Source organism: Bacillus rossius, chromosome 3, assembly GCF_032445375.1.
Source record: "Bacillus rossius redtenbacheri isolate Brsri chromosome 3, Brsri_v3, whole genome shotgun sequence".
NCBI classification, from domain to species: Eukaryota; Metazoa; Arthropoda; class Insecta; order Phasmatodea; family Bacillidae; genus Bacillus; species Bacillus rossius.
The window spans coordinates 65,394,434-65,422,355 of record NC_086332.1 but is presented as its reverse complement, the minus strand read 5'-3'; the positions used below and the strand labels follow the sequence as shown (position 1 = coordinate 65,422,355).

The window sequence follows — 27,922 nt, the reverse complement described above, 5'->3', positions numbered from 1 at the left end:
GAAAAAAAAGGGCTTCTTATGCGCCACAACGAAGCAACCAGTGGAGCAAAAAATGCATAGGTGAAAAATCTCCAGTTTGAAGTAACAGATAATCTTTTTACACAACAGTGAAATGAAAAACGTGCATTTCAAAGCCGACAGAAATTTGGTTTACTATATACGACGATAACAGGATAAATAATGGTATTGATCATAGTCTACGCTAAATCTATAACTATGGCCATTTTCATTTTACAAAAATTAACTCAACTTGGAATAATTTGATGGGCTTGATTTGGCTCGAGGAATTTTTGTTTCAACCATAGTCTCTTCCGTCTTGGGTTTTAGTAAACCCGAATACACGCACTCTAGGTGCATGATCATATTTTCCGTTACAACCCGTAACAAACCAGCGACAGCGTGTTCACTTACCGCTCAGTCAGAAATCACGACGAAAGCTGACACCTGGCAAGCTACAGTCGGAAAGAAACACGTGCGCGTGCTTGGCACGATCCTTGCCGGCCGGGGGAGGCTAGCAGCACTCCTGCTGACGTCACACGCCTCCCTCCGTCCCTGAGTTCAGCCATCAGGCCATGTTTGTCGAGGGGGTGTTGGTCCATTTCGGTGCTCATAAAGGAACTAAGGTCTCGGTTGTGCAAGTAGTTCATGTTGATGCCGGCAGATGACACCTCATTCCACAAACGTGCTATATAGACCTGTGGTCCAATTTAGGGGTTGGGCCAATGTGGGCGACTTTCCCCTGTTAAATAAATAATATATAATATATAATTATGTATAAATTAATTGTGCTGTAAAATCTCTTAAACGTTATAAAACAAAATTTTCATAATTTATGTAAATATTAATTAAAAAATATTTTGAAGTATAACTTCTGGAACGCGTTCATAAGTACACGTAAACGTTTCACTACCTTACACTGCAATTTTTAGTTGTTATTTAAAAGCGACATGTACTCTTCATACAGTGACTCGCCTCTGCTCGCAGCAATACCACGGCGTGCCGCTGCCTGGCTGGAGCCGAGAAGTGTTCCCGGAGCCCTCGTCCAGCAACTACGACTGGCACGTGTTCTTCTCGGTCGGCAGCACCGCTCCCATTCGCAGGATGATCACGGGTTAGTTCTGACCACTTCTTGGGCGCTCTTCGTTGTGGGGAAGTAGCTTTCCCACCTTGACCGCGCTTGCAACTAGGAGTTCATGTGTTAGCACCATTAGCTCCATCACCATCAAGCTTTCCACTTACAACCGTACACACTAGTGAAACCATATAAAAGAGTACCAGGCTTCTTTAAGAGAAGTAAGAAATATACAGTGTACACTCTTTTGGTGAGCTACAGTCACGTGTTCAGATCACTTACATCAAGGCGATCCGTGGTCAATTATTACCTTGACCGCGCTTGCAACTAGGAGGCATCATGTTCATGTGTTAGTACCATTAGCTCCATCACCATCAAGCTTTCCACTTACAACCGTATACACTAGTGAAACCATATAAAAGAGTACCAGGCTACTTTAAGAGAAGTAAGAAATATACAGTGGTGAGCTACAGTCACGTGATCAGATCACTTACTTCAAGGCGATCCGTGGTCAATTCTTAACGGGGATAAAAACGTTTTTTTTTTGCAAGTGGGAAACATGACAGACGTTTCCGTGATTTTGTGAGAATTCTGAAGGCTAGGAAGTTTTTGGGGTACGGTTATTGACGTGGGGGGAAGGGGGGAAGAAACACTCTTTACTTCTCATCATTGCATCCAGTAGTTGTTTCATCTCACAGTTTCTCCAATAGCATAATGTTATGGACCAAATATTTAGAGTCTTGTATGCTTAGCGTCAACGTTCGTTACCGTTCTATTCTGAAATAAAATTGAGAACATCAGCTCATACTGGCTTAGTATTTGCATAAATAAATGTCACAATAAGGAAATGTAAATAATGGCAATTCTGTATGTTTAAAAACAAAACTCCGACATAATTATGTATTTTTAAAATTAATAGTTGTAAAGTGGCACGTGTTTTGACCAAGTTCGTGTTATTTTAGTTACATTGTCGTAGAATAACAAACACGGCATTAACATTCAAGCGTGCAAAATGTCATACGATATTTTTATTACCTCGTAAAAAGCATTACATGCACCCGCCGTAACACATGTTTTCAAAAAATTCATCTGGAAAATAAGCCGTTCAATGTTGATATACGACCTGTCACTGTCACAACCTGTCTCATCATTGTTGTGAGGTTGTGGTTTCGCATTTCGTCCGTCTCCGGAGGTCTCGATGTCCGCGGGACGTAAAATTCACGTTCTGATCTGTGACTTCAGGTCGGCTGGTGGAAGACATACTGGAGCACATGGACATGAAGATAAACGGGAACTCGGAGTCCTGCAAGAAGTTGTACGCGTACAGCGCACACGACTACAACCTGGTGGCTCTTCTGTCGGCGCTGAACGTGTGGGAGGGCAAAGAGCCATGTTTTTCTTCCTGCGTGCTGATCGAGCTGCGGCTCAACAACTACAATGAACACGTCGTCACTGTAAGTTACTCCCCCACTCCTTGTTGCAGTTGTAGTAATGCTCCGGCGCTTGGAGATCCTTCAGGCCCCAGCCTACCCGGACACACATACGGCGTGTACAGCATCAGAAGAGCGGTGTCTGCTTACGAAAAGCATTTAAGAAACGGAGAGGGCGGCTGAGTAGCTCTTTTTCCGTATTTCGTATTTAAACTGCATTTTCAGGAGAGTGGGAATGGCTTCATTGCATGGTTCAAGAATAATAAATTTAAGCGTGAAACACCCAGTATTTTTTTCTTTGAAAGCATTCAAAGGACTTGCACTAAAACTTTATCTTCATTCCTTAGTCATAAAATGTAATGGTCCTCACTCAAATCTCACAGTTGCCCCATGCACGACGAGAAGACTGCGCGCCAGTTCAGAGCTTTGCGCTTAGAGGTGACACCGCGTTATAAGCACCAGCGTGCGTCGCACTTATCATCCCGCCCCACTAACACAAATACATACCTGGCTAGGCCGGCCCCTTGAGCAAGTTGCAGTTTGCATAGAAAATATGAAACAATTTTCTGTATGCAACAGAAATAGATCCCTCAGCATTTTTTCTAATGTTTATGCAGCTCCTGACCAACTTTTTCCACGTCGATCATGGAATCAGTTGTTTCTCTGTTAGCCATTCAGGTTTACGATGTTGAATAATTCATATTTTGCTGAATATCTTGACAAAGATTTGAGCGCACACGTTATAACTAATCCAGATTTGAATATAAAGCATCAAATATAAATAACGAAATTACAATTTAGTTACAACACGTTATCATGTTTTCAACTTTGCAACATTTTATGCATTTTATTTGTTTTAGTATAGATGTCATTATAAAGACAAATGACAAACAAAATCTAAACTATTATACCACAATCATCATTTTGTTGCAGACAAAATTAAATCACATTAAACTTTAATGCTTATTGTTAAAATAAATAATCGTAACAGGTTTTATTTCCTAATACACTATGCACAAAAATATAAAACTGTCTAAAACTACAACTTTGCGTTTTTTCTACTGCATATTTTCTATGATTTTGGCTAGCTCATCGTTTGTGCTATTGTTTTATTTATCATAAATTATTTTTAACAGTACTTAATTACTGAGTTTAAAAAGTAAAACAATGATGATTATAAGGCTAATTCAATTGAATAAACTATACAGACTATGATAAAATATGTAATATTCACAGCTAAATAAAAAATATCTAAAATATTATCCCAAATTATGTAACCTAAATATGTATTAAAATTTCCCCATGCTATGCATGAGTGATTTACAAATGTTTTATTTTAAAGCTAATCTATTTTTGAAGTTATACTTCTTTAGGCGCGTTATGAAAAAATGATGAGAGTGAAATTTTAAGATGCTCGCGCATCACTATAACACAAAATTAACAGGTTGAAGCTGCCCGCTAAACCGCTCATTAAGTCTCGAAAAAAAGCTACCAACAAAATAGAAATAGAACCTCTATTAGTCGCGCATGTTGGCACGCTCGTCGCCTCTGATCACTGTTTTCGTATTTATAATATTTATCCACATGTTTCTAGTTTCTACATTCACAACACGTGTTTTAGTTTCATACAAGTGCGAATTATATATGTGCTAATAAATTATATTTAGTAGTGATATTAATTGAATATTTTGATTAATATTATGTACTATTCGTAAATATTATTAAAAAAATGGTACTTATATACTTTTTCAAGTGTTCCAATATAATTGAGGTTAACTATCCGTATGTATTTTTTATTGATATAAATTAAAATATTATTATTTAGTATATTTAATACTAAATATTGTTAATATATTAATGTTAAATTTTTATTATTGGTTATTTAATATTTACAAAATAAATAAATAAATTCAATAAAATATTTAATAAAAAAATTTTGATAAAAATTACAATCGAACATCAAATTAAAATATTAATTGTTAATATTTATTATTAAATTGAATAAATAATAAATATTTATAAAAATAAATGAACAAATTTAATGAAAACTTTTAGATAAAAATGAAAAGTGATTATTAAATTAAGAAAATAATAAATATTTAAAAAATGAATAAACTTAAATTAAATTTTTGAATTTATTATTAAATTTATTTATTTCTTTTAAAATATTAAATAATCAATAACAAATATTTAAAAATAAGAATCTTAAAATATTTAGTACAAATTATGTCATATTTATTATCCTCTGAATTTTATTTATTTAATTTATCAAATTTAAACTGAACTTTATTGACTGTGTTGACTATCTTTTTCCAGCCCTTTTATTATTTTATTTGTAATTAATTATGTGCATGCAATTTAAAACTATTTTGTTAATGATGCCAAAGAAGTATAACTTCTCACGCGCGTACATAAGTACACGCACCCATTTTCTTTTAAATATCTGTTTATATCATGTCTTGTTTGATTTTAGAGGGGTAGCAGTCATTCCTACTTCAACAGCTATATAGATCCCATAGATGTATCCGTTTTCCACCAGCCAATCAGGAATTGGAGTTGTACATTCGAACAGTTTGACACTTGAACATTTGTACATCTCGAACAGCTGGACTTTCGAACCTTTAGCCACTCAAAAATTTGAACATTTGAATAGTTGGATAATCATACATTTTGTTTTTCACTCGAACAGTGAGTCTTCACTTAAAGGGGGTGGCTGATGGAAGGCGAATATGAGGGATCCAATATTATTGCAGTGTGCCAAAACGTAAGCACTAATTAATTTTCATTGGTTTACTTACAAACTTTATTTGTTGAAATTAAAAAAAAAATACTATTTTATGTTTCCTGATGTATTGTGCTTAGACACTATAAACAGTGACTATAGACATATCAAACTCTATGTCAACTAGAGGGCAGTTTGATCTCATTAGCGGAGACCCCTCAGGGACAATTGCATAACTCAACTTATTTACGTTATGAAGTTTTGTTATAAACAAAAACTATGATAAAAGTTGTGATTTTTGAAACAATGAAGGCTGATCCACTTTCTCGTTATTGTTGACTTGTGTATGTGTGTCTGTTGCATCGGGCGACTAGACGTCAGCGCAGCAGCGCACCAATAGGCAGCCGTCTTTTGAATATGAAATATTTTTAAACTGTCGTAAGTTAAAAACTTTCTTCTATGCTACTATGACAACGACGGAATTGAAAAACGTTGCAGATAATTTGTGGAATACGATTAAATAGTTAGCACCAATCATTATTATGATTCTTAGGGAAAGCAAATGTGTGTTGAGAAAGATAGGTAAATAGGGCAGCACATAACTGTGTTGTGTAAGGGCGTGATACGGCATAAATTGAAGCCGCCGTAAGTCCATATCCCTTCATATATACCCCCATTGACTAAAAGATGGTTACATGACTATTCAACAAATTCATGTGAAACTAACGTAATTAAATACGTGAACTCTCTCTTGTTTGAACACAACAATTTTTAATTTGGTTTTTTAAATACTAATTAAAGTAAAATTAAAGACTGACACTCTAAAACTCAGTGGTCTTGTGAGCAAGATCTTAGGCTCGCAACTGACTTTTATAGCCGGAGCTATTTTACTAAATCAATGACAACTATCCGTGATGGACAGTAAAAACTTAATTAACACATTTTAAAAATTGCGAAGGACTTTTGTAGTCATATGTGAACGTCGTAACTTCCTTTACTTTATCAAGTTATGTTTGACATAGTAATTTTATCTTGTTTAATGTCTTATTGTTCCTGTAAGATTATAAGTAATAATACTGAGATAGCCTATTGTCAAAATACATAACGTATATACCAAGACATGTTACGTATGTATGTGTCCGTACAAAGTGTACTAGTAGTATGTAAATGGGGCTCCTGCGCCTGGGTTCTGGGTGAGGAGTGAGTGTACGGCGGCCATATTGGATTTGTGACGTCACGGCGGCCATCTTGGATGACCTTGACCTTGAACTTTGACCTTGAACTTTGACCTTGAACTTTGACCTTGAACTTGAACTTTGACATTCAAAATTAGCCAAAATTAAGCCAAAAATCACAAAATTTAGCCAAAAAAGCCAAAATGAACCAATATTTCCATTTTTGTTTTGGAAAAAAATCCCGCCAAAAATTCTCAAAAAAGTCCACACTTCAAAAATTAGGATTTCGAAAAATCTCAAAATAATTTTTGCCTTAGAAAGAACACAATGTCCTAAAAGAGTCTTAAGCATCCATGTCTAAAGCCTCTGATAAGCCTCTGACGTCATATAGGATTATTACCGCCATATTATATTATGACGTCACAGTTGCAATTTCCGTTATGGTCGCCATCTTGAAAATCCGTAATTTTTATGTTAGAAAATAGGAAAAAATTATTCAATCGAATTTAATAATACAAATTTAATAAAAAATTATTTTAAAAAAATTATAAAAATGTACCTACTCTTACATCATGGAGCTCGGAGTCCTCGGTTCGAACCCGGCGATGTCAAAAACATAATGGCGACAGGTCCTTTCTCCACGGAGGTCACCAGCCGACTGACCTCCCACCACTTATGTCAAGATATATATATCGTCAGCTAGTATGACGTCATTTCCGCCATCTTGTAAATCTATATTTATGATCCGATTTTAATGAAGAAAGTTTTAAAATTTATATAAAAAAATTTTTAATAAAAAATCTTAGAAAAAACCGTTGAATGTTGAATGTTTCGTTACGACCGCCATCTTGAAAATCCGTTATTTCAATGGTCTCCGTGGAGAAAGGACCTGTCGCCATCTTTTTTTTGACATCGCCGTGTTCGAACCGAGGACTCCGAGCTCTATGATGTAAGTGTACATTTTTTCTAATTTTTTTAAAATAATTGTTTATTAAATTAGTATTATTAAATTCGATTGAATATTTTTTTTATAAATTTTAAAAATTTTCCCGAACTTTTAACATAAAAATTACGGATTTTCAAAATGACGACCATAACGGAAATTGCAACGGTGACGTCATAATACAATATGGCGGTCATAATCCTAGATGACGTCAGATGCTTATCAGAGGCTTTAGACATGGATGCTTAAGCCTCTTTCAGGACATTGTGTTCTTTCTAAGACAAAAATTATTTTGAGGTTTTTGGAAATCCTAATTTTTGAAGTGTGGAATTTTTTGAGAATTTTTGGCGGGAATTTTTCCAAAAAAAATTGAAATTTGGGCTAATTTTGGCGATTTTTGGCTAATTTAGAAGGTTAAAGGTCAAGTTCAAGGTTAAAGTTTAAGGTCAAGGTTATCCAAGATGGCCGCCGTGAGGTCACAATTCCAAGATGGCCGCTGTACACTCACTCCTCACCCAGAACCCAAGCGCAGTAGACCCATTTACATACTACTTGTACTGACCCCTGTGCTATTACTTCAAACAACAGTAGGTATATAAATATCTTTAATTTAATCTGTGTTCAATTATACTTCATTCTTATGTTAAACAAACTGTCAGGTGTTAGTAACCCATGCTATTTTATGTTTTTGAAGTTAAAGTTGACTGCACAAACTTTCCAACTGGATGTGTTTATGTGAAGTGAGAGGGAGAGAAATTAATAGTGCTTTAATCTCACATATGTATATATGTGGTTTATACTCACTGTACTTTCTGCTATTGCCTTTTATAACGAACAGTAGCAAATATCATGACCCGTTACACACCAGTCAAATTATTCTTAAAAAATTGAAACAATACTTTTTTGTATATAATTTATAGTAACAATAAACTAATTAATTTAATATGTACTAATTATTTATGAATTAAAACATTTTTGTTATTAATATTATACTAATTAAGTATACAAAAAAATAATGAACCAAAAACATTTATTCTTATTTTGGGAAATTTTTTTTAGTCAGATATGTATATTTGTAAGAAAACTTTGGAATTGTTAAATAGTTGGTACTAAGTTAACTGGCCTTCACCTTAAAATAGTCAGACTCGTGTTCGAAAAACAAGTTTGTATTTGAAGCAATGTTCCAACAGAACCAAATGAACAAGAAAATAACTACTGAGGTATAAGGTACTTGTGCGCAAAAAAAAATTCCTAAAACTACCTTTGTAGTCGACTTCTATAAACAATAGCCAAAAAATATTGTCTACCACGCGGTCACGGTAGCAGTGGTTAGATCACTTAAAATTGCCCCGCCCCCTCCCCGCCGGCCAACCGAAAATTTACGGTTCGTCACTGATAGAGTTATAAGGTTGAACAGCCCACTAAATGACGCTTAAAAGCAACTGGCAACCGAAAAGAGGGTAGATAATATTTTGTATTGTGTAATGGTTTGTTAAAGAATTATTTCTCAGCATTTATTTCCTTAGACTTTTATCAAAAAATAAACAACCATAGCTAGTTTAGTATTTATTCAGAGTGTACTATGCAATCGATTAATTTAAAACGCCATGAGCGTAAAAGGGAAACTTCGCCGATGAGAGGGATAGAAAATATTTAAGATACTCTAATATAGGAAACACTCGTAAACATGCGTTGAAAATTGTCTTTTATTTACTAATGTCTGTCCATATCTTCAATGGAATCTAAGAATGAGTTAATGCCTTATGATAGCCAATTAATAACACACAACCATATTGGAAATTTCTATACAAATTGTCACAATTCTAACGCCAACACCGAATCCATTCTCAGAGTTTAGAGTGTAGAGCTGTTACGAGTTGCGAATGTACTTAAAAGTAGGCAAAAGTAAGCAAAATTATACCAAATAATACTAACGTAAGCAAAGCTATGAGAAAATATATATCAACGTCTACTGAAGTAATTAAAAATCATGTGTTGCTTCTGCCATCAGTAACCGGTTTATAAAGATGTTTCAATTCAAAACGTTTTTTTTTTTAAACGCCAGGACACCGTCCAATATTCGTTACATACGTTACCTAAGTTATCTTCTTCACTTCCGTTACCCCGTTATTCTGATATTGCCCTTCCGTATGTTAAAAGTTGCAATTCAATAAATTCCGAATATAAATGAAGAAACAATTGCAAGGTGTAAATAAAACAGGCAAACAAATTGCAATCTGATTCTTAATCGACAGATAATCTGGTTTACATAAAACACAAAATATCGCTTTCACAACCTATTTCCTGCACGTTTTGCACGTTTTTGTGTTCTTTAAAACCGAGGACATTTTGCTAGTTTGTTAGGCTCCAATAAGAGTACATGATGTCCGGGTGAAAGAGGACGTCTGGTTACCCTGCTCACTGCCACAGCCCAGTGTTTCAACCCCCTCATTCGTCTTCAGCAGTCTTGATGTCGACGATGCCCCTAGCGCTCCCAGTGGAAGTGTCGCTAAATAACCACACGCATCGAAATTCAGTGTCGTTACTCTTTCCTTGTGTGTCATTTCCTAACAAGCTCATATCACAATCATTGCCACTAATTTCTTACTTCCTGTGCTAACTAGATTCAGACTCAGTGCTACGAAGGCCGATGTCGTGTCTTTATTAATTTCTTGTGCATTTTCATTTCAGTTTTATTTATTTTTATTATTGCACATATTATCTTAATTTAAGCAATCAGGGTTTTTTGTACCAACTTTCCTTACGTTTTTACAGCTTCCGATTGAACTGAAAAATCATGACAATCCGTTACAGTGGAAGAAACAGTAAGGTTCGGCACTCTGTACTGCGTGTGTGTTATCTTGTGCGTTATGTCATGCCGTTACTACCTTATGGAACAAAACTTTGTACCAGTGATATATAAAGAGATTCCCAAACCAAGCTGGTCCCTTGATTCACCGACTCGTTCTGCTCGCAGGTGTCCTACAAGAACAGCACGTCGGAGCCGCCCCAAGTGCTGCAAGTGCCTGGCTGCCGCTCAATCGCCTGCCCTTACCACGAGTTCGTGGCGGCCCTGTCCTCGGAGATGTACGGCGAGAGCGAGTGCTACGGCATGCCCGAAGTTCCGCAACACCCGACCTTCCCGCACCCCAACATAAGATTCGGCCCCTCTCTCTAAGGGACTCGATCGCGTCGTACAACTGACTGTCAGTGCAGAAACGGACTTTGGATAACTCGGGTGGCATTTAAAACGATGCATCAGCTCCAGTCAGATGGGATGGCATCAAGGCCACGTTTCATAGCAAATAACTATATTAATTCCAACGTACTGCGACCTGATCACTGTACACTTACTTAAGTAGCATTTCAGGGTTCAAAGCTTTGAAGAGAAAAACACGAGCAATGAGGTTCCTGATAAAAGTGAACTACAGTCGTGCTACGGTTTCCAGCTCTGGGCTTGTAAAGGATGGGCAGTGAAATAGGTAGATATCGAGTCATACCTGTTGATGTTTTTCGCAAAATACGCACCAAATACTAGAAAATGCTTATTCAGTCACTGTGTGCATCAGCAATCTTGTTTAGAATATTTGAAATTACTAATTGTACATTATGTATTTCCGACAGTACCAAGCGAACTGCGTTTGCATCTAACACTGTACACCTTGGTGACTGCTAATAAATTAGGGAATAAACAGTCAAAACCAGTCATGTGTGGAGTCCGATTAGATTTCATACATTCACACAACAATTTTTTTTTGTAAATTCCAAGATTAAATTAAAACCTTACACATGTAGACATTTGCATCTCTATTAGAAATTAGAGTATCAGATCCACGCCAAACAAAGCACACATTAATGGTAATATGTTTGCTTCCAGATGGAAAGTGCTGATTTCAAGTTATTTTCACTCGCTGATATTTCACCTACATTAACAGGCTGAAATTTTAGGCACCTATTTACACCTGACATGAATTAGTTGTTAGCTTGTGTTTATTTCTATGTTTTAGCTATTCACTTTTAATATTTATGTTATTTTGAGTGGAAAAACAGTTTAAAATGATATCCCGATTAGTTAACTACTGTTTTTATTAATTACTATTTAAGCTATTAAATTAATTGTAACACTTTAAATGTATGTCCACAAATTGATCACTATTTTATTTAGTCCATATTTTAACTACCCACTAAAGTTCTACTCGACAGTGGCCCTTCCTACTGCTCGTATCTTAACGCACACATTGGTCCCAACATACCGCCTCGCACTACTCACTCGTCCGTCGCATCCAACACAATCCAGGATGTTTCGTTCCCTGATGCACAGTCTCCGCACACGAAGTCCGCTGCTCGTTATCCGCTTTCTTTCACCAAGGGGTCACACACCATATCTTCTTCACTGCACTCGCATGCCAGTCTCTCCGTTTATATACCTGCTATGTCCTGCTCTAGAAAGGTCTTGCAGCCCTCCGAAGTTCTGCGTCATCAGAATCCCCTACTTAACACTTGAAGTTGCAAGAACAATGGCATCCTAATTATGCCACTTCATGCAGGCGGGGTCCCGGGAATTGGCTGTACTTTTCATAGCCGTAGAGAGTTCTCCAGCCTGAATAGAAAGTGCTGGGGGAAAATTGGTTAGCAAAGGCGCCGCTGCCTCATCCGCGGGCTAATGGGCAATCTGGCAGGCGCGCCGGGCCTGCTGGCCTGCTTCGTTGAATAGCTTCTAGTATACTCATAATACTGCTCCCTACTTGAGTCTGTTCGCCCCAAACAGGCAGCACATTTCTTTTGGTGTATTCTCTCCATCGGTCAAAATGCACTACTTTCATTCGTCCTCTCTTTCCTGTATGGATGCGGTATACCATATCATTTAGTAGTTTCAACTCTTCATATAGGCCATCAAACTCCGCTTGAGGGTAAGGGCACTTGCTCTTCATTCGTTGTGGGTTGTATAGGAAAACTAAATCGCCTTCCTGAAAACCAGTACACTTAGCTTTCATGTTGTACCTTGATTTCATCCTTTAATTTGCTAATTAAAGTTTTTTAAGGGCCTCATCATGTATGAGTGTTATATGCTCTTCGAGATGATAAACAGTCAGTGGTGCTGGTTGGCTCTTGACATGGATGGCCGAACTTGATGTCACAGGTTAGCTTTAACTCCTGCCAAAACACCATACTTGCAGAATCCAGTCCAGTCGAGTCATAAATGGCTGCCCTATATGCCATCAGGATTAATTGGATGTGTTGATCCCAATGTTGTTGATGGCATGCCACAACCTGGGCAAGGTGCTCTTCTAGGTACCTGTTGAACCTTTCCACCCCATCAGGTTGGGGATGTAAAGCTGTAGTCCTGGTTTTTATTATTTCCAGTAACCAACACACCTCCTAGAATATTGTTGATTCTAATTTGTGGCCTTGTTACCAGTGTGAAGCTCCAACAATACCCCAAATCTGCAGATGAGGTTGTTGACGGGTGCATACACCTCCACCACAGTGGTGTCATCCTGGTTAGGATGAGCAAAAGCCTCTGGATACTTACTGAAGTAATAAATTTCCACCAGAATATAATGATACCATCTCTCGTCCTTGGAAATGGCTTGGCAATGTCAATGGCTACTGTCTCAAATGGGGCTCCAACATTGTAGGGTATCATTTTCCCACAATTACTGTACTGTGGCCCTTCTCTGGTTGAATATGTGTTACATTGTTTACAGCAAGCCTCTAAATCCTGATCGATCCTTAACCAGTAGTAGCACTGACGAATCATGGCCTGATATTATTTACTCTAATATGGCTAACCAAAGCTCATCGTGCATTTTTTCAGCACATTTGGCACTAGACTCTTCTAGAAGAGTAGCTGCATGGTGACCACTTTCCCATGTGGACTCACTTATGACCTTTTCAATAACCCATCTACCAACCTCAAGTAATCCCATTGTGCTAAATAATCTTCACAGCCCTTTGGTTAATGGATATCTCATACCATGGTGGACACTCTATTTCTCTTTCTAACCAGCTTATAATGGGCCCTAGGTCAGAGTTTTCTCGCTTTGCCACTTTTAGTGAGCATGGTCTCATTTATTCTCGTTGTTAACGAAAATAGTACATCGGATGTCTTCGATTCCTTTGTTCTTACCTGCCCTTTTGAAGTGATTGCAGTTTACATTGCATGCTAACCGAGAGAGAGCGCCAGAATTACTGTGAGTTCGGCCTTTCCTGTGTTCGATATGGCTATCATATGCTGTATCAGTTCAATCCCCCTAAAGTGATATCTCTCTGGGTTCTGAAACAGCCACTCTAGTGAAAATGGTTAGTGTATACAAGGATTTTTGTCCATGTGGTACTTGTAAAAACGCGGCAGGCCTAACTGCAACCAGAATTCTCTTCTTATAATGTAATAGGTACATTCGGGCTTAGCTAGACCTTTGATGTAGTACCCGATTACTTATTAGCTTCCATCCTGAACCTGGGAAAGTAAAGCAACAAGCCCATCTTAGCTTGGATCGGTGTTAAGGATATACTTTCCATGCTGATGTGATAGGCAAGTATTTGGCTAGAACACAGTACATTCTTAAGGTTCTGAAAAGCACCCTCACACCCCAAAGTTCACAAAAACTGTCTCGTTTACCTAGTCAGCTGATTAATTGGTCTGGCAATAGCTGAAAATCCGGGTATGAAGCACCTACAGTAGGTACAAAGTCCTAGGATACTCCTTATCTCATATTTATTTTTAGGTTGAGACATCTCCTTGATAGACTAGGTCCTCTGTTGTACTCTGTTCTGCAATACCACATGACCCAGAAATGTTACCTCATGTCGGACCAAACAGCTCTTCTTAGGGCTTAACTTAAGCTGTGCATGTTAAAATCTTCTTGGGATTTTGTAGATGCTCCTTCAGACATGACAATAATGTGTTCCAATACGCCATACATGTTTTTCATGAAAACCAATGCAACACAAGTTCCACAATTCTTTTAAAAGTTCCAGGAGCATTACACAATCAAAACGTGAGCACAGTGAAATGAAACAATCCACTTCCTTAAAGAAAGTTGTCTTTTCCTTGTCCTTTGGATAAAGCTCTAATTGCCAGTAACTATTTTTCAAGTCCACTGTCGAGAACCACTTAGTATCAGTAAGTTTGTCGAAAGTATAATCGATACATGGAAGGGGGTAGCTATTCTTTTTTGTTGATATCAATGAGATTCCAGTAGTCCACACAAAACCTCAGTTTGTCATACATCTTTGATACAGGAACGAATGGGGATGCCCAAGGACATGCTAATGGCTCTATTAATTCACCTTTTACCTTATTTCATCTTGTTATGCTATGGTAGCCTAAGTTGTTTTTTCCGAGGTCAGTATCCCTCAAGGAGAAAACAGGCTGGTTGCTTCTTAGAACAGCAGTAACTCCTTATACTTCTTCAGAGGCAAGGTTACCTGAGACTGCTTGAATAACTGCTCTAGTTCAGGGCTCACTGTAGCAGAGTGTCTTATGAGGTGGAGTAGCTTCACACTGGGTTACTCAACGAACTGGTTCACAGTTAGCTATTAGTTTGCTCTGCTTCAAAACCTTCATTTTTAAATCAAGGCTGGCCACCCTTACTGGCTCAATCTTCGTATCATTGGCTATGTTACAGGTAGACAGGTTTCTCTCCAGAACTAGTGTCACGTCTGGCTCGATGATATATGCAATGTTGCCCCTAGGGTCTCCTTGTATTCGGGCTGCTATTATCTGCACATGATTGGCTGGAATTGAAAACGTTTTAATGACTACTACCTGCATAATGGCACTTGTAATTTATTAGGAGTGAATAATGCTATACCTTACCCTCTGATTCACGATGCCTGGCCTATCATGTCAAAAACAAATTCATATAGATTCATGAGGTCCATTCCCACGATTATCTCATCATTAATATGGCAAGAAGAAATTTTCACAAAAATGTCCAAGTCCCTATATTTTCTTCCAAATTTAGCTGTCCATGCGTAAGTGACATATCTTCATTTTCTGTTTTCAGTTTGTATAGGAGTGGTGTCCTCAGCTTTTTCTTATTAAAAATGTCTGTACAAAATATATGCTGAGGCTTCAGGGTTGACAGTAAGTAAGTACATTCTGTTGTTGACCCATCCATTCAGTAACAGAATGTCATTTCCTCTACCGAAAGTAATGCAGGGAACACCCTAGGGGCTAATGTTTCCCGAAAAGCTGGCATGCACTGCTTCACAACAGCCACTGAAAGTTTCCCTGTTGCTCTTTTTGCTATGAGTTTTTTCTTGCATGTCTGGAAGTTCCACTAAATATGCCCTAGTTCTTACCAGGCGAAGCACTATGTATGACTTCCTGTCCTCAGGAACTGGGAACTCTAAGTACTATTCAGAAGCTTATTTAGAGCCCTGGTGATATCTACTTAGTTGGTGGGGGCATTAGCGTTTTCCTCGTAATATGGTTCTAATAATGTTCTTCTTGCCTTGATGTTGGTGTTCCTGGATGTATCGCGAGCGTATTCTATCTTTAGGGCATGAGCCAGGGCATCGTAACTCTTCTTGTGGCTGACCAAACGAGGGGTTGCTGGACCTCTGAATCCCTGAGTCCATTTATAAATGCAATAGTAGCTATCTGCTGTCGAAACTCTGCAGGAGCATCTGGGTAGTCAAATTGCACAAGCCTCTCAATGTCACCCTCAAAATCCTAAAAGGTTTCTGACCCATCTGTCAGTCACCATACCTTTGTTCTAGGGCTTCAATTAACACTGAATATATCCTCTGGTCTGGACATGGTATGATCTGCATTTGCTCAAGTGGAAATCCTTTCAGGGCCAAGACGAGTGATGTAGCCTTATCTTTCTCGCTCCTGCTATTTACTTCCGCAAATGCCTCCAACTGTCGCCTGTACAATGCTCACAAATATTGGCTATCGTAGGTAGGTGGCTGGAATTAGGATTGGCCGTTGAAAATGACCTATACCTACACATCCCAGGAGATATTCTTCTGGCTTGCAGCAGCTCTGGCTTCTTTAATCATGCAAATTCAGTCCTCGATTACAGCTTCTACATGCTGTTAGGTTGCCTGTTCGAGCTGAATAACCTGTTGTGTGACTTGCTGTTCATTTTCGGCTAGATGTTGCTCTAAGCACCGCACCTTACGTTTGAGTTGAATGCTGGTATCTTTCATCATCTTCATTTCGTCTTGAGCAGCTACTAGTTCACTATGCATATCCTTTTTTTCTTTCTTTATTTCGCCAATTTCACCCTTCACTGCAATTTTTCACTTCTGCTTATTACTCTCCATTTTATTTTTTTTCTATTCTAGCTAAACTTCATTTATTCCTGGCTACTCATTAGTCCACTAATTTCATTCTTAATTTCTTCATGACCACTCATAATTTCAGCCAAGAAAGCAATTTTGTGTCTAAGTTTATGGGCAGTCATCTTCCTTATCTAAACGCACTATCACTGTAACAGTCTCGTAAATTTAACCTAAATGCACTTACTACTCGAAACTAAAACTAAATTTATTACACTCATATCTAACTATAGTTCCTAAAACTAATATTATTCTAGAAAATCCAAATTCTTCTTTTTAATGATATTTTTATTTAATTAACTTAAAAAAACTGAAAACTAAATATATTACTTAGAGCTATCTGTACTTCTAGCGAGTGGGGAAGCAGGTTTCAAAAATTATAGCCCAATTAGTTCTCAACTGTTTTAATCAATAACTAATATTTACAACATTAATTATTTAAAACAACACTTAAAATGTCTGTCCACAAAATAATAATTCTTGATTCAGTCCACAGTTTACTCTCGCCTTACTGAAGCTAAACTCAAAAGTGGCTTTCCCTACTGCTCGTCTCTTACCACTCACCTCTGTCCCAACACATTGCCTAGCACTACTCACCATGGGCATCGCAAGGATATATTTTTTTTGTTGGTGGGGGGGGGGGGGTGTCTTCAATATATTTAGTTGTTGAGGAATATCCATCCCCTGGAAAAAAGCGGGGGTCCGGGGGTCCTCCCCCAGGAAAATTTGGGGTTTGAAGGTGCAAAAAGGTGGTTTTTGGGCATTTTTCTTTCCTAAATATTCTAATTATAATTGGTTGCAATATATTATTTATTTTTAAAAAAAAATATTTTCAGAGAACAATTTTTTAAAAACACAGTTAACATATCTGTATTCGGTATCGGACATGATTTTGTTTTTACACGAAGATCGAATTAAAAAGTGCTCACATTACCACGATTGGACTAAATGCATCATGCGCAAAATATGGGTTATATCACAGAAATAATATTTTTAATATAACTACGAAACTAAATATATTATTGGAGGGGACGAAATTGAAGATTTTATTATTGGGGGGGGGGGGGGGGGACGTGTCCCCCCCCGCCCCCCCCCCCCCCCGGTTGCGACGCCCATGCTACTCACAAGTGCACAACACAAAAAACAGTCCCGTATGTTTCGGTCCCCGATGCACAATCTCGCCACACGAAGCGCCGTCACTCGCCGTCCACTTTCGCTCACCAAAGGTTCACCCTACCTCATCACTTCGCTGCCATTGCAGACCATTCTCTCAGTTAAACCTACCATGTCCTGCTCTGGCTAGGTCTCGCAGCCATCCGAAGCGCCACGTCATCAGATACCCGACTTAACACTTGAAAGTGCGAGGACAATTGCGTTATAGTTATATAATTTTATGCAGGTGGGGCTTTGGGTAAGTGCTGAACACTCCAGAGCCACAGAGAGTTACAAGGGCTGGATGAGAAAGTATTTTTGGGGAGGGATAGGGGTAGCGAAGGCAAGGATGCTAATCGGATTAGGCGTGTAGTGATAATGGACTGCGCCCCACCCGCGGGCTAGTGGGCCATGTAACCGCGGCGCCGGGCTAAGTGGCCTGCCTCGCTGCCTCACCTCTAGCATACTCGTAACAATATTTTAAAAAAAAATTAACTTTGCCAGTCACATTTTATTTGTTTCCAAAACCACTATAGTTAGTTAAAAAAAAAAAAGATTTCTAGATGAACCTACATAATAATGTGTGTACATTTTAAAACATATGTTTTATCAGTTGCGCAATTACTTATAGTTTTTGTTTAAAATCATTTACCAAGGTAGATATTGTACGGCAAAAATAATTGCTCATTATTATCAAAAGTTGTAAATATTAATAAGTTTTATTTGTCTAACTTAAGAAAAAAATATTGTAAATAACATCAGTGTTAACTTATCGAATAGCTATTGTATAGTATGTATTCATGCATGTATTATCATATTCTGCTACCCAGTCCATCCATCTCCATTTTGGATTTCCATGGCTTCCCTAAATCAATCCAAGCGAATGCAAAAATGGTTTTTTAATGTTAAGCCATGATCAATTTATCTACAAATGTGTACTATTTCTGTTGTGTGTTGCCGGTTAACGATCACCTTTTTGAGATATAGTCCAAACAAAAAAACTTTATGGAATAAAATGTTTACTAAATTAGTTGAGGAAAACTCAATTTGGCACATTAATTTTGTTACAATTTTAAAGTTTATTCTTTGTACGAATTATAGAATTATAATAACATGAATAAATATTGTGTGCTACTTCTATAAACATGTTTTATTTTGTCATATCTCCATTATATAAATTAAGTGGAAAATTGATATATATGATTGTTATTTTTAAATACAAAGTATTCAGAATGATATAAAAAATTACAGGGGAAAATTTGGTGATTGTAAGGGAACACGGCAGTAGGACGAAAATCACTAGACCGAAAGGTTTATAAACTTCTGACGTTTTTGTAATTAACCGAGCTGTTCTTGCATTCATTTCTTAGTAACTAAAGTTCTGAAACTGCCAGTGTTAAAGTGCATTGAAAGGGGATAAGAGAAGATGGATGCTGGGTTTGGTTGTAAGGGGTGAGGAGGGGCACAGGAAGAATTTTAATTAAAAAAAAAAACGCACTTACTTTATGGAGCTCGGAGCTCTCGGTTCGAAACCGGTGAAGACAAAATAAAAATGACGAACGATCCTTCCTCCACGGAAGCCACCAGAACACTGACCACCTACCAGTAATTCCAAGGTAGATATTACGTCGGCCAGTATGACGTCATGACAGCTTTCTTGTTTTCGTCTTCTGGAGGTCGCCATCTTGGATCCAACATTGTTTTCGTCTGCTAGAGTGCACTTCCATCATATTAGTTCAATTATTATCTGCTAGAGTGCAGTAATTATTTTTTGACAGGGCACCCGCCATATTGTTGGCCGTGTTTGCTGCCTTCTTGAAAATCTGTATTTTATTAAGCTAGAAATTCTAGGAAATACCAATATTCATACTTATATAAATATTGATTGATTCGATTGATATACGTTCTCGGTTAGATCCCTGGGCTATGCAAAAAATAATTTCACGTAAAAAAATATTTATTCATTAAAATATGACGAAAAATCCTAAAAGAAGCTTAGGTTCCTAGTCTACCAGCCTCCAGTAAGCCGATAATGACATATTGGCCGCCATACTGGAACTACATAACAATTAACCTTGAAATTCAAATTATTCTAAAAATCATCAAAATAAAATCATCTATTAATGTAAGATTGCCTGGATAGATTTCGTCCTTGGTTTGATTCTCGGCCAGTGATAAGAGTAACAAGCTTAAAATAAATTTTAAAAGTGGTTTTCTATTACCATTCGTGGAGTTTATTAATCATTCTCCCTACGAAAAAGGACTCTATACAAGATACCTTTCCGACGAAATAAATACGTTGTCGCTGTGCCTACCATGGAAGTATAATTTTTCGATACTTGGAATACCTTCCTACCAGGACATGTACAAACTCATGCGCATAGGCCAAGCGTCTCCAAACTGAGATGTATTTTTCGACGATACTCGACGAACATTTTAAACAGGCCATGTCCAATGTCAGGTGTGTAGAGCAGGCATCTCCGAACCATGAGGTTTATCATGGCCTGACTTGAGTCTTGTCGATGCTCATTCAAAAAAAGAAGCATACTAATTAAATGAAGCATATTTGCAAGCACATTTAAAAAGGAAGAACATTAAAAAAGGAAGCTGTATTACGAGAACTTCGTCTTAGTTTACAAATCAGATTTCAAGAAATAAAACCATCATTTTGAAATCCCAAATATAGTTAATTTTTTAAATTTGATACAAATTCATATAAAAATAAGTCATTATTGTATGTAGCCAGCTTTCCTCAGTTCTTTGAGTATGAAGGCTACTTCGTTCAGGTGCGAGTAGTTTCCTCCATTAATAGATGCCATCAGTATTATCGGGCTATCGACCGATATGTTATGATCTTCCCATGACGTATAATCAATCTCTTATGATATTGTTATCTTCCTGGAATGTATTTATAAATATTTTTAAGATCACTACCGTCCTAGTGATCATCGTAAGCTTGATAAGAATAAATTATTTTATCACGTCGTTTCCATAATTTTGGGCTCAGGGCTACATCATAGTTTTCGATCTTGCTAGCTTTAGGTGCTTCATCACAGTCCTTGCTTTTGTCACCAGCCTCAGAGTCACTGTCGCCATCATAGAAGTCATCGTATTCACCCAGATTACTGTAAGAATTCGAAATCGTTGACGTCGAAGCTTCTTCTTTGTCTTCAAGCTTCCTTTTTAGAGTCCATCTTTTTTACAAAGTATGGAGGATCTTCCTGAATTCGGCTTGAATGTATTCTCACTTTTATTTTTTAAGGATACTTCCATTGATTTCATTCTTCCATAAATCATCCACGTCCTTCAATGCAAGTTCTTTGTCGAGATCGGAAGAGCTATGAACGTAATCACGTTCAAGACAAGGAAAATTATTGTCGTCTTGCAGCACACTTTTCTTTAGAATAGTAACTCCTTCGTTGTTTTTTTTATCTTGTAAGTGGATTTGGCTTTAAAAGTTTTGCCGTGTCTTTTTTAACTCTCTCTTCGCGTAATCGACTTGCTACACCGAACAAATCTTATCATTTTGAGCAGTGCGGTTTTTAACACAGCCATTGTTCTCGTGTTGTCTAGTATTATTTCTCAGGAAAAACTTCTTGCAGCGGCGTCCTTTAGATACAACTACAGGCAACGAACCAGGATATATATTAGCTATTGCGACTTATACTAATGCCAACTGAGAGTTTTAAATTGGAACATTTACTTAAATAGAATTTTTAATATTTCGTTAGCCAGAGTTAATTAATCCCATACAAGAAACTTGTCGCGATTAGTGCCTATTCTTGCCAACAGATATCGCCACGTGTGTTGCTGAGGTATATATGATTTATTTTTTTATGTGTAATGCGGGATGCTCTCTCACGATCTCAGGAGAAGGACTTCGCTAGACATCAACGAGAAGGAAGTTCGTCTTGCATTATAGTGTTTCTCAGCTTTTAAACGGCACAGTATTGGACTAAGTAATGAACAATGTTTTTTTAATTTCATGTGATTAAAATACTTTAAGTGCAGATTTGGTAACAGGATTCACTAAGTGAAAAAATGAATAAGCTAGCTTGGCTCATTACGAAAAAAATATTAAGTGCAGGGATTATTTTCTCAGAAATAACACGCAACACTCAGGGAAAACTAACAGAGGTCTCGCTAGGAATGACCAGAAGCACTTGGAGAAAACAACAAAATATTATAGTAATAATCAGGAGCTCGCGGAGAAACCAACCAAATTTTAACGGGAATAATTATGAGCACACAGATAAAACCAACAACATATTGACAGGAATGATCAGCGGCACCTAGTGAAAACCAAACAAATATAAAAGGGAATAATCAAGAGCACTCGGAGAAAACTATCTCAAGTTTTGCTAAATCGAGATCAGCAAATAAAAAAAAATCGCACAATAAATTCTGGCTTGTGCTAGAACTATATTCTTGCTAAAGAAAGGGAAGTTCACAAGCTAACATATATTGAGAGCACTATCCTACCATGGTATGTACTTGTTATCTGTAGTGTGGAGAACATGTGTGGTTAATATTGATTTAGGATAACATTCAAATTGAGTAGCTGGCTTATACATTTAATTTAACTTATAATGTTAACATTATAATTAAACTACTTTATGCATTTGAATTAAGTGAATTGAATTTTATTACCATTTGCTATATTAATATTTTAACACCTAAAGGATACCTGAACAAACGAAATTTCATTTTATTTATGACTCTATCGCTCAACCATTGTTAGCTAGACCAAGGTTAAATGCTATTTAAATACTTATATAAAAATCTGTAAACACAATATTACACAAGTATTAAATGTGAATATTCTGATCTAGTCTATTAAAAATAGAATTGATTTGGAATTTTATCAATAAGAAGATGATCGTGACTTTTAAAGTCTTTAGGTAATTCGCTTATGCATAGATCACTTATTCGTTATATTGTTAAATTCTGTGCCAACTTTCAATTATTTAAATAGTTATTACGTTGATAATGTCATATTAACAATTGTTACATCATTTGCAATTTTTTAAAATAACTAGTTTTCGTGAAATTCGTAAGACCTTGTGTTGGCGCTCACTAACGGTAAAGATAGTTTACATTTATGAGTATTTAAAGAGTTACCTTTATCCTACATCTAAGGTAATTGCTTAAGTTTATGCACTTCAGTTGTGGAAAATAATAGGTTTTAAATATTTTTGGCGTAAAGATAATTGGACGCCCTTGCTTGGTTATATTACAGAAAAGTACTTTAGAGAAATTTGTCACTTCGACGTGTGGTAATAGGTAATTATAGGTGATGGCTGGGAATACAAACCAGCTTCCTCAACGCTCAACTCTCCTCATGATAATTATCATAATGTTAATCATCACGAACATCATAATCATAATGATAATGGTAATCATAATCATCAATATGATCATCATCATGATCAACCTCACCTCACTCAAGTTCAAAACAGCAATATAAGAGAAGGGGAAACAAACCAAAGGCGTGAAGGTCAAAGGAATAAGAGAAAATAAAGCTAAGAAAAATGAACCATTAACTCAAATATCTAGTATAGGAACAACTACTAGTGTATTGTGCTCAGAGGACCACGACTAAGACTGGACACAGTGCTCCAGCTGCCATGAGTGGGCTCATGAAGCATGTACATATATGCCTGAATGCGCATATGTCTACATATGTGGTCGATACAGGCTGTTTGGAAAATGTCCGGTGCTTGGGTTTCGAAGTTCAGTGCGTCCGACACTATGTGTCATTTGCAGTGATTGCATTTTTTTAATCAAAGATTAACTTAAGTTTTTTTATGTTTATGCATAAATTGCATTTTTGTTTGTTAACTTTGTTTTTAAAAATTTGGAAACTTAACTAATTCATAAATAAACTTATTTTTCTTGAAGTAGTAGTTATTATTCTGATAAACATATGTGTCCGCCACTAGGGGACTACTCCTTAATACCTTAACTCTTCTAAGCAGTTGGTAACTCATCATCATCATCATCATCATCATCATCATCATCATCAACTACTGTCATATTATTGATGGTTTGTTACTTAATCTTTGTAAGTTATCAAGCGACTAGTGATTGGTATAAATATCTCTTCATTTACTATTGCACGAGAAAGTCTGGCTCTTCTAGTTCGTAAACATTTTGTCCTGACTGAAAATAGATCCAACGCCCTTTTATTATTTTATTCATTTGTAGTCACTGTAACAATTCCTTTGGTACATGAATCAGTCATGTTATAGCTTTTTTAAAAGATATGTTTTCGTTACCAAATGCGGAAGTAAAGCATTCAGGCTAGATTGAAAGGCCCTCAATTCGTCACATCTTTGCACTTCAGATACTTCGATCATGTCACGATTTCGAAAATCCGAAGTCTCCGTGGTTGATCGATGGCCAACAGGTACTCTTTAACAAGTTTTATGCAATTTATACTTTTTGACCAAGTATGAGAGTGCATGTACAAATGTTGGAATCTTTGGCTTTGAGAACAATGTGTACTTCGTTTTCATTACCCGGAGCATGACTGCTACAACCCTACTTCGAAATTGTATGACTCATTTTTGACGATAGACTATCGAAACCGCGGTGGGACCTGCCATTATATAGAGACCACGCGTTAGATATCACGAGAAATCCGTGCCTGTTATTCCAGAAAAATGAAGACGTGTCTGTAAATTCTTAAAATGACATTTTGTTGTCTACGTGCTCGCAAGAAAAAGCAGTCTATTTTTTGTGTCTTCCCATAGAAAAAAATACTTCTGCTACTTTTGAACTAGTTCTTGATTCAAAATGCAACGTCGTCATCAAGGGGGAAAAAAAACGTAACTGGCCCCAGCTTCGCTACGAGGTACAATATCTGCATTTTCAGCAAATGAAAAATACTCCAGGACTTCCATTGATCGTATAATCGTAGCCAAGCGCTGGTACTTGGGCTGTTGCAGTGATATGGAATACATATACATGTTCTTTAACCAAATACCGTTTTGTTCCTCCTGTAAACTCAGTAAAACCCATGTTTTGTCACATTTTGACGGACCTGCGATTATACATCGTGCAGAAGAAGGAAATTGTTCACCATATCATGATTCACGCTTACTGGCTTCAACATCCTGCGTAATGCGCACGGGCAAAAATAATTTATTCTTCATGACACATGGTACTGACGAAATTATATCAATGCATACACATTTATACATGTAACTCAGCAGAGCATAATGTCTCCAAGAGGTTAAGTCCAAAAAATACATGAGTGCAAGAAACGTAATCTCACTGATAAATGACCCGCATTTAGAGCTGCACATTGCTGGATATAGATTCTGCGGAATTAAACTAAACAAACGACTAGATCGCGGCGACGTGGGCATTAATTCTTTAAATGAAACGTGCAAACCACTCGACATCGCACATTTCCTAGGGAAGGATAAGGAATATAGGCACCGAGCAGATAAGATACTGGCGCAAGAAGCCAAAGCTGTAAGCAAATCACGTCAGCTAATCTAGCTAATGGAGTTCCCATGTTACTTTAATTCGAGGGTAGCAGATGCAGCAATCGAAAAACGCTAAATGACCAATATTTGTGTTTGTGTTACATCTAGGAGAGTAAAATTTCAATCAATAATTTTTTTTTAAAGAGTTGCGTTTTTTTTAATTTCTTGTATCACACATGGTATTGATCAAATTACCGTGAATCTTTTACTGTAAAAAATAAAGTAATCATTAAATGTGGTCCTATATAATGAAATAAATTAGTATAACAAGTCTTTTTGAACCTAAATTACTTTTTCACGCCTACACGGACCCAAAACAGGATTTTAATAGATCAAATAAATAAATGTTTAAAATAGTAAAATTTTAAACGTTTTTATAACTTATTAGGTGAAAATCACGAAAATTTAAAATGGCAACCAAGATGGTCGATCGGAAAGGGAATAGGATAAAGTTGGGTAGGAATAAGAGAATGGGGAAATATTGCTTGGGGAAAAGGTCTTTTAAGAATTGCAGAAAAAAAAATTGAAGGGTGCTGGTTGAAGTGGGAAGAAGGAGTTTATGTATCTACATATATTCCTTATTGAAGTTGGTGGGTGTCAGTCTGCCTGGAGGAAGGACGTAATATTTTTACATTGCACTCGGCGGGTTCGACTTCAATGTCGATTAAACAAGAGATTTAAAATGAAAATTATATGAAAATTCTCTTTAATATATTTATTACACATTTTTTATTTTTAATAATATTTAATTGTTTATAAACTTTTTTGCATTTAAGATAGTAGACATTAAGTCATCTAATATGATGGAATTTTCTTTAATTCAAATTGCTAGCATTTCCTAGAATGCAATATGGTGACTAGGGTGAAGGTCAGAATTCAAGGTTATAGTCATACAAGATGGCGGCCATGGCATCATGATCCTATATGACGCCTAGCTCCTCGGCTTCTCACCATGTTCCCTGCCGTAGGATATACTATTATATAGTACTTATTTTAATAACTATTTTCTAAAGAACTAATGTTCTTTATGGGGCAGAATGTAGGTATCATATAATTTAATACAATTGATTGGCTCAATCTAGTTCCCGATTCATAAAAAGGTCTTCAATAATGAAGTAGGATAATTATTGTGATTGCATTCTGTTTACAAAGTACTTACAATAGTGCAAACTTCTATTTAAGCAATATTTTACTCGAGTCAACTATAGTTTTTGAATAGAGACATGATTCATGAAGTTCTCCTAATAGATAGTGACTAAACGCTATTTGGCATTTCATCATACAATCAGTTCCCGTTCAGGTATAAACAGTCGCAATTGTTTTGTCATAGGAGGCCTATTTTTTCGTTTGTGCTGTCGTCATTGTGTTGCCCATAATACCTGTTTATTTTCATAGTTGTGTTTGTTCACTTTGTCGTCCAGAGCTGTGGCCTGCCTGCATTTACGGATCTTGCTGAATCTGTCTCGTCGTTGTTAGCCCACTATGATCGGCTGTGCTGTTATTTTTTCATGACTAAAGTCCTTCTGCGGAATCCTCTATGCTGTATTTATATTTAAAGTTTAATGTACTCATCTGTGCTGTCGTTGTACTGTCCATTATACGTGTTAAGTTTCATCGTTGGATTCATCCAGGGACGTCGGAACAGGGGGGGCAGCAGGGGCGAGTCGCCCCCGTACTGTTATGCATGGGGGGACGAGAGTAGCATTTCGCCCCCCTCCTTTTCCCAGAATAAATGTTTGGTCCTAGCAGTATTTTTCTCAACCAGTAGTTACAAACTTTGCATTGGTGATCACATTGATTAGAAAATCAAATTTATGATTGTCAATATACTGTAAAATGATTATAAATTCCTAGATGGTATTTTATTCAAATTGTATTACATCTACTGTCAGAGTAGTATTTAATACATACTACGTCATCAAATTCTTGGAATGGTATATTTAATATTTTGGTTCGGAAACTCATTAAATAGCACAATGTTGCATCTAAAATTCCAAATTTTTCCGGGGGAGGGCTCTAGGACTGAGGTAAGTGTGATACATCTTTTCGCCCCCCCACTCATGAAAACGTTCCGACGTCCCTGGATTCATCTGTTCGCTGTGTTGTCAGGTTTGTTTGTATGAGTATTTACTGTCCTAGTTAAAATCTTTGTTAAAAATGCTTCGTATTTTTTGGCCTATTATATTCGCATGTGCAGTTATTTTTTCATGAATAAATTCCTTCGGAATTTCCTGTCCATCTGATATTTTAAGTTTGACATCAGCTGGTTCAGGCTTATTCTCTCTGGTTTACGTTTCCTTTTTTTATTATTTTTCTGTTTGAGTGCCATGAGATATTGAGGTGGGATACTATTTAGTTTGAGCTGATAACTTCTTTATTAGTTCCAGGTAATGTTTGTGTTTAGGCCTTCACAATGAAAAATTCACGTTTGGAATTAATTATTACTGACTTTTAGTTCGCCTGAGACCGTTAGTTGTCCATAATTAAAGTCATAGTAAACAATAAGCCAGTACTGCCTTGTGCTAATTTCCCTATATCTGTATCGCGGATGTTATTAGAAACAGCAGATAGCAAAATAAAATATATATATATATACGTTGATATGATATTTTATTCATTTCGCTTGTTTTTGATA

General features: G+C 36.8%; 1 protein-coding gene across 1 annotated transcript in view; it reads left to right on the top strand.

Annotated features, from left to right (window-relative positions):
• Positions 1-18,923, top strand: part of LOC134530824 (lysosomal acid phosphatase-like) — a 30,544-nt gene extending 11,621 nt beyond the window's left edge. Inside the window, exons 5-7 of the mRNA XM_063366068.1 lie at positions 985-1,111; positions 2,315-2,526; positions 10,320-18,923. Coding sequence (XP_063222138.1) covers positions 985-1,111; positions 2,315-2,526; positions 10,320-10,520 — 540 coding nt within the window. The 3' untranslated portion in view covers positions 10,521-18,923. The remainder of the gene's footprint in view (positions 1-984; positions 1,112-2,314; positions 2,527-10,319) is intronic.
• Positions 18,924-27,922: the final 8,999 nt, after the last annotated feature.